Source organism: Myotis daubentonii, chromosome 4, assembly GCF_963259705.1.
Source record: "Myotis daubentonii chromosome 4, mMyoDau2.1, whole genome shotgun sequence".
Taxonomy (NCBI): Eukaryota; Metazoa; Chordata; class Mammalia; order Chiroptera; family Vespertilionidae; genus Myotis; species Myotis daubentonii.
Window position 1 is genome coordinate 35,389,839 of NC_081843.1, and position 7,976 is coordinate 35,397,814.

A 7,976-nucleotide genomic window follows, 5' to 3' on the forward strand; every position below is an offset into this window, starting at 1 on the left:
CTCTACTGTTCTCCCCGCTCAAAAGAGAGTCTGACTCCGGGCTTTTGTTTCCCTCCTCCCTCTCCCCGTGCCTCGTGTGCCGACTTTCAGCCGGACGCCCACGCCCCACTGCCCGGGACACTGCATCCAACCCGGAGCTATTTCTAGCGCCCAGACCCGGCGCCCGGAACCCGCCCACTCCCGTCGGCCCCCGCGGGCCGCTCCCGTCTCCATGGAAACGAAGACAGCCAATCAGCGCGGCGACTTCCGCTCCGGTCTGACATCCGTGCGGTCTCAGACAACGCTGGAGTGGGCTCCGGTGGGCCTGCTGTCGGCGGGCCGGGATGCTGAAGGCCAAGATCCTTTTCGTGGGGCCCTGCGAGGTGAGGCCGGGGCCGGGGGCAGCTTCGGGGGCGGCGAGCGGAGGCGGGGGTGCGCCGGGAGCGCCCCCCAAGAAGTGGGACCGGGTCCCACCGCGCCCACCCTGGTGTGCGTCGCTGGCCTCACCAGGAACTCTGCGTCTCCAGACACTGACCCTGTTTCATTGAGGCCTGAAGGCCCAAGCTAGTGAGTGGCGTTATGGAACCAGAGCCTAGATCTCACTTTGCATTCGAGGTTGTCCCTAATGAATGTGACTGTGGGACGAGGAAACTAGGAGGAGGAACGATTGGACGATCACCTGGTCTTGGAACAATTAGCTATTAATATATGTATGGTGGTGATGGTGGAGATGAAATCTATGTGTGTACTTCACACCATACACAAAAATAAAATTCAGATGGACTAAAGCTAAACGTGTAAAAAAACACTGTGGAAGTAGTAAATGAATGGGAATTTGCATTTTATTGATGCTGTTGGCTCAGGAAGGACACTTGGAAAACACTGTAGTAGATGAATAGATACGTTTTAAATCTTCAGATAAGGGAATGTCTTCTTATGTACAACACAAAAATGAAGAAGCCTTAAAAGAAATGACAGAGAAGTTAAAGGTTAGGGAAAGTATTTGCAAAATAAATCCAAAGAAAGGATTGATAGATCGTTCACAAGGAAAGTTTAAATATCAGTAAAGAAAAGAGAACTCAATAGAAAACTGAGCAAAAGCTCTGCACACAAGAAATACAACTGACTAATAGGTGTGAGAAGATGCCCAACTTCACAGTCACAAGAACACAATTTAAAACAAAAAGAGACATTCATTTACCCATCAGATTGGATGAGAAAAGTTTAGAAGATTGATAACACCCAGGATTCAGATGCTTGCAGGGAAATGAGTACTCGAGGATTCTGTTGATGGAGCTATAAATTGATAACAGCTTTTTTGGTGATAAAATTATTAAAATTTAAAATGTGCCTTTTAGAGCTGCATTTACATTTCTCAGAATCTACAGTAGCTGAATTCTTGCCCATGTTCCCCATGAGTCATGTTCAATATTGAAAAGCTGGAAACATCCTAGGTGCCATCAGTAAGAGAATGTCTAAATAAACGAAGGTATATTCTTACTCTGGAAGTCTGCAGCAGTTAAACAAAACAAGGCAAGTCTGTGTGTACTGACATGGAGAACTCTCCACGACATAAATTATTAAGTGAAATAGACAAGTAATAACAGTATGCAGAGAATTATGAAAAGCAAAACAAGCACAGATATATTTTTAATGGAAATTCTCAAATATATACAAGGGAGAAAGAACTATGAACTCCTAGTACCCATCACCCAGCTTCCACAACGGAATATATGTCTGCATATACATTTCTCTTTCCCTCGCTACTCTTCAAACTTACTAACTTCCTGTTCCTTTAACATGCTGTACCTGCCCTGGTGCCTCTGAACTGGCTATTTTCCCTGCTAGGAAGTCTCAGTTGACTCATTGTCATTCAAACCTCAATTTAAACTTCATGTAGGCTTTCTGCGACCACCCAATTCAAAGTCTCTATCATATCACCCTGCTTTATTTTTATCCTAGTACTTATCACTACCTCAGCTTTTTCTAAAGAGAGAGAGAGAAAGAGAGAGAAACATCGATATGAGAGAGAAACATCAATTGATTGCCTCCTGAATGCACCCTGACCAGGGATCAAACCACAATCTCGGTTTGTGCCATAACCAGGAATCAAACCTACCACCTTCTGGTGTTCAGAACGACGCTTCAACCAACTGAGCCATACTGGCCAGGGCTCATCTTTTTCTAATTTATCAACAGCTCCTGAAACAAGGTAGACACTTAAAAACACCTATGGACCTGACAGGCAATTTCTTCATTTTCCCATAAGAACCCACCCCTTAAGAAATTGGTTCAGCCAACTACAAACTTTATATATAAACTTTAAGGGCATCGATGGAATATACAAATATACTTTAATGATGTTTAAAGTATCAGTGTAGCTAGATACACATTTAAAGGTACATTAAGCTATATGTTAATTTAGAAATACTGTTTTATTCCATTCTTGCATTTCATGGCAGTTTTCTTCAAGCCCCTTATCTGCATCTTTGACACCCAAGTCGTCTTTATGACTAGAGCCACTTTTTGGATCACCTAACAAAGCACACCACCAAAGCATTTAGGACATAGCACTTTTTGAATCTGTATGAACCTGTGTTCCTGGAAGTGTATTCCAGCTCGAAGAACTGTTCCTATAACATCAGGCCATAGCTTTATTCATTCATCCTGTAGATCAGTGGTTCCCAACGTGGGGCACACACCCCGCAGGGGGGGCATTTTGATTTTTAAGGGGGGCAATTTGAGAATGAGTTATTAACAGTGAATTTTTTGCATTTCTTATGGTTCTAGGGGCCTCGTATACAGTATATAAAAATATATTGTGACATATTTATGCATTTCAGTTCTCTATTATATGTTTTGAAACTTTGCTATTTTTTCATATCCCTTTATATTATTATTTTTTAACAGTTTCTTAGTGATTTCTTCCTCAGTACTTCAACTGTCCTTTCTTTTATTTTTCTCTTTCATGGCTGCCATGTTCTTTGGAAGCTTGTTTAGACCAAGTTAATGGCCTTTTAGGCTTCCTCCACATGAACAGGTGTTCACTTTTTGAATAATAAGAGTTATATGTCACAGCGGGGGCATCAGGATTTTAGAGATGCTTAGGTGGGGCATGGCCAAAAAAAGGTTGGGAACCACTGCTGTAGATAAATATTCATGATATCCAATTACTGTGTTATTGTTAACTGATAATTTGTGAAGCCATATCCTCAGGGAAAATTACTAAAGCAATGTTAAGCCCCTCCCCTCCTTTTCATTTATTTTTTTTCCCCTGATTTTATTCAATGATGTCTACAAGCCTCCCAAACTGACATCGATTGAGACCATTCTAGTCAAGCAGTTGGTGTTCAAAATAAAGTAATTGAAGTGCAGAGCATAATTTGAGAAATTTTTATAAGGACTGAAATGTAAGAGATTCCCCTTCTTCTAAGGAATAGTTTGGGTGGAGAAAAAAATTATTTTATATTCAGGAATATACAGTGTTTGTTAAATGAATGATGTAAATGTATAGAAAAGATCTGAAAAACATCATCATTGTTATGAAGGTATGGGATGGGGAGGAGGGGCTAGGAGGGCTGTTAGTACTTTTTTTTTTTTCTTTTTAGGTAAGAATGTATTATCTAGAACTAGAAACAGTCCTGTATGAGAGTGTGGCCCAGCTCTGATTTGGAACTTCTCAGTGACCTTGAGGAACCCCCTCCCCTTTCTTGGCCTTTGTGGCTCCATAATGAGCCCTGGCAGACTGTGGTTTTTCTTGAAGATGTGGGGAGGAGCGAGTGAGGAAAAGTTCACATTAATGATTTTGTTTCTGTTCTTAGAAAAGCTCACTGAGAGCCAGCTGGGGAAATCCATGTGGGTAAAGTCACCCAGTGGCGGAGACAGTACTGGAATCCCCTGCTCCCTGGGTCCCAGCGCACTGTGCCCACCACGCATAGCAACTTAGCGAGAGCCCTCTGCCCCGGTGATCCCAGTGTGGCTGTGGCCTACCCTCCATTTCACCTGGTTCCAAGCCCGCTATTGGAGGGCTCATTTATAGTTGACTTCTCGATCTTCAGAAAAGGTTTTTTTTTATTATCTTCATTTTCACAGAGTGGAAAAACCGTTTTGGCCAACTTCCTGACAGAATCTTCTGACATCACTGAATACAACCCAACTCAAGGAGTGAGGTGAGCCCTGAAGAATCTGTGTCCCAGAGAGACCCTGTCCGTCACCCACCCTCTACTTGGGGTGCTGGTGGCATTCCAAAAGTATAATATTTCCGAAGTAGAGATGCTGCTGCTGTTTCTGCTTATAGGATCCTGGAATTTGAGAACCCACACGTTACCAGCAACAACAAAGGCACCGCGTGCGAATTTGAGCTATGGGATTGTGGCGGCGATCCAAAGTACGTCTCCTTTAAGAGGGTTTGCTTCATGAAATGATTCAAAAATCATCTGCCAGCCAGGCCCCTTGGCCTAGCACACTTCCTAGCCTGTATTAGGGGCTTGGGAAAATTGTTTGGTGACAAGCATTGCTCTTAAAACTTTAGTGATTGGGTTTTAATACAATGAGAAGTCATCTATCAATTATCAGTAGTAAGGAAGTCATCCATCAATTACCAATAGTAAGATACTATTTTTAAAATCCATTCTTAGAAACCAGAACTACCTAACATTCACTGTAATCCTTTGCTGTCTTGCAGGTTCGAGTCTTGCTGGCCAGCCCTGATGAAGGACTCTCACGGAGTGGTGATCATCTTCAATGCTGACATCCCAAGCCACCTGAAGGAAATCGAGATGTGGTATTCCTGTTTTGTTCAGCAGCAGTTCTTACAGGATACTCAGTGTCTGTTAATTGCACACCACAAACCAGGTTCTGGAAGTGATAAAGGAAACCTGTCTTTATGTAAGAAGACTGCAATTCTCCTTTCTGCTTTTGTCTTCAGTGTTCTGGGCGTTTGTATATTGCTCTGTGTCTTTGAAAGCAGCAGCGATGTGCTGTTAGTGAGCACCTAGAGTGTCCTAGGCCAGCAGTTGCCAACCAGTGGTGGTCCGTGAGTTCCAAAAGGTTGGTGACCGCTGTCCTAGGCACTTGTTTTTCTCACCATGTAAATCAGAATTACCAGATTGGAAGATCTGCCATACCAACCTGGCCAGGATATAGACACTTTAAAAGCAGGTATAGCCCGGCTGGTGGTTGAGCATCAGCCTATGAACCAGGAGATCACGGTTCGATTCCCAGTCAGGGCACATGCCCGGGTTGTGGACTCGATTCCCAGTGTGGGGCGTGCATGAGGCAGCCGATCAATGATTCTCTCTCATCATTGATGTTTTCCAGTCTCTCTCTCTCCCTTTCCCTTCCTCTCTGAAATCAATAAAAATATTTTTTTTAAATAAATAAAAGCAGGTAGATAACAAGAGGGGAAACACCTGGCTTTAGCCACTCACCTGTCACTTTTTCCTGACTGGCCTTTTCTCAAGAAAAACTCCAATTTGCATGTGACTCCTACCATTACAGAAGTGACAGTGTGATCATAGAAGGTGACTGACAGTATTCAGCAATGTCTTCCTTTCTGGTATCAGAACAAAGAGGCCTGGCAGTGGCTTGTAGAGTTGCCGTCCTATTGTCAGGTGGCAGAGTGGTGAAGCCTTCTTGTGTTAAATTAGGTCAAGCAAGACACTTCATTTTTGGACTTTAGAAAGTTAAACAAGTTGGCTTCTGTAAGACTCAGATCATTTGGAACAAGAAATGGCCCTCAGCAAAAGTCCGTGCCTAATTACCTTATTTTCCTTTTCAAGCACCACCCTTGAACAAGCTGAAGCTGGTGCACTCGAATCTTGAGGATGACCCTGAAGAGATCCGGATGGAATTCATAAAGTATTTGAAAAGCATCATCAACTCAGTGTCTGAGAGCAGAGACCGGGAGGAGATGTCAATTATCACCTAACTAGCCTTCACGTGGACTCTTCCACATCCCGAGCGAGGCCAGCTTCTTTCCCCTGCAGATCTGAAATCTTACCTGGCCGCTGACACTTTCTTCTCCCTGCGGCTCTATACGAAACGTTCCTCACCTGCCCGAAGGTACCAGTCACCCAAGGAGCTGAATCATTCCATCTGTTCTCTGTCTTAACCTAGCCCTGTGTTTCCCCAGGAGCAATGCTTTCGTATTTACTATTCCAGTGTTCGTGGTGACTTTATAGAATATAATAAGAGTCCACTGTATCTCCATCTCTTGCGATTTAAAGGTTTTCAGGTTAGTTCAGTCTCTAATAAATATTTAATTTATTCAAGATTACAATCCACTTCCTCTACGTTCTCCCTAACGTGGTATTAGAGTGTCTGCACAGTGCTTGTGCCCTTGTTGGGGTGGGGCAGCTGTACTAAGGGCAGCTCCTTGGGTTCCCTCCCTGACCTCTGTCAAGATGTCAGTGGCCACCCTACTGGCCATCTCTCACCAAGTGCAAGACTTGGTAAGGCTTGTAGCATAGGCTCTCCCCATGGAACCAGTAGTCCCCAGGCTGAGTTGGCCTCATTCCCGCTGGGGATGGCCGTGCACATTTCTGAGAGCCATCTGTGTCCTCCACCCATCCCAGCTTTCTTTGTATATGTATGGCAGGATCATTTTATCTCTTGGCATTGCTGACCTGTCCAATTCATTCTCCATGCTCAGCTTACTGTAAATACAAGCTCAGAAAGAAAAATAAATTATTTTTATCTGATCTTTAATGATTATCCCAGAGCTCAATAGAAAAATTAACCCAACAGCTTTCATTGCTGTTAATGGCCAGAGTACAACCCTTATAAATCTTTGAATTGAGAAAAATGTTTTTATTTTTTTTAGAATGTTTTTATTGATTTTTAGAGAGGAAGGGAGAGAGAAAAACATCAATATGAGAGAGAAACATCATCCAGCTAGCATGGCTCAGTGGTTGAGCATCAGCCTATGAACCAGGAGGTCACGGTTCCATTCCCAGTCAGGGCACATGCCCAGGTTGCAGGTTCGATCCCCAGTGTGGGGTGTGCAGGAGACAGCTGATCAATGATTCTCTCTCATCATTGGTGTTTCTATCTGTCTCTCCCTCCCTCTCCCTTCCTCTCTGAAATCAATAAAAAACATTTTTAAAAAAGAAACATCAACATCAATCGGTTGCCTCCAGCACATACCCAACAGGGAATGGAACCCACGACCTGGGCATATGCCCTGACCGGGAATTGAACCAGTGGCCTTTTGGTGCATGGGATGACGCTCAACCAACTGAGCCATACTGCTGAAGGCTGCTTTCAACTTTTTTGTTGTTAATCCTCACCCTTGTATTTATTTATTTATTTACTTACTTACTTATTTATTTATTTATTTATTTATTTATTTATTTTAGAGAGCGTGGAAGAGCGGGTAAGAGAGAGAGAAACATCAACGTGAGAAAGACACGTCGATTGGTTGCCTCCTGCATGTTCCCCGATGCCCAACCGACCAGGGCAGGGATCCAGCCTGCAACCAAAGTATGTGCTCTTGACCAGAATGGAAACCGCGACCCTTCAGTTTGAGGGTGGACGCTCCAACCACTGAACAAACTGGCGAGGGCTGTTTTCTATTTTAATAGGCCACACATGCATAAGTTACAAGATGACATTCAATGAAGAAGTCTCCCTGTCTTCCCTCCCGCTCTGTTCCCCTTCTCCGAAAGCCCCCACCCTTACCTTCCATATTCTGTCAGAGGCAGTCTGTGTGCTTACAAAAAACTGTGTTTTATCAATGGACACAGTGGCAAATTATAATTTTTCTAGAACTTGCTTTTTTCACTTTTATCATGGGGATTTGCATAATTCACATAACCGTTTATATTGGCATGTTATATTAGATAGTTTAAATAACCACTTATGTTGACATATATTTTTATTGATGGACATTTTTAATGGTATTGAAAAACATTACTTGGGATATACATATGTTTAAACGTGGAATTTTAGGGAGGTGATTTCAACCGTCAGTCCTTTCAAGGGAAGGATAAAATAAG

General features: G+C 43.2%; 1 protein-coding gene across 1 annotated transcript; it reads left to right on the forward strand.

Annotated features, from left to right (window-relative positions):
• The first annotated feature begins 206 nt into the window (after positions 1-206).
• IFT22 (intraflagellar transport 22) lies at positions 207-6,259 on the forward strand. Its single transcript, XM_059693575.1, has 5 exons — positions 207-362; positions 4,072-4,148; positions 4,277-4,366; positions 4,664-4,866; positions 5,760-6,259. The coding sequence occupies exons 1-5, from the start codon at positions 324-326 to the stop codon at positions 5,906-5,908; spliced, it is 558 nt and encodes a 185-aa protein (XP_059549558.1). The 5' UTR covers positions 207-323; the 3' UTR covers positions 5,909-6,259.
• Positions 6,260-7,976: the final 1,717 nt, after the last annotated feature.

Excerpts from the sequence above, each read along its gene's own strand:
- IFT22 (XM_059693575.1), top strand. The coding sequence starts at position 324 with ATGCTGAAGGCCAAGATCCTTTTCGTGGGGCCCTGCGAG. Across the intron at positions 4,367-4,663 it reads GATTGTGGCGGCGATCCAAA|GTTCGAGTCTTGCTGGCCAG; the intron begins GTACGTCTCCTT and ends GCTGTCTTGCAG. Across the intron at positions 4,867-5,759 it reads TAAAGGAAACCTGTCTTTAT|CACCACCCTTGAACAAGCTG; the intron begins GTAAGAAGACTG and ends TTCCTTTTCAAG.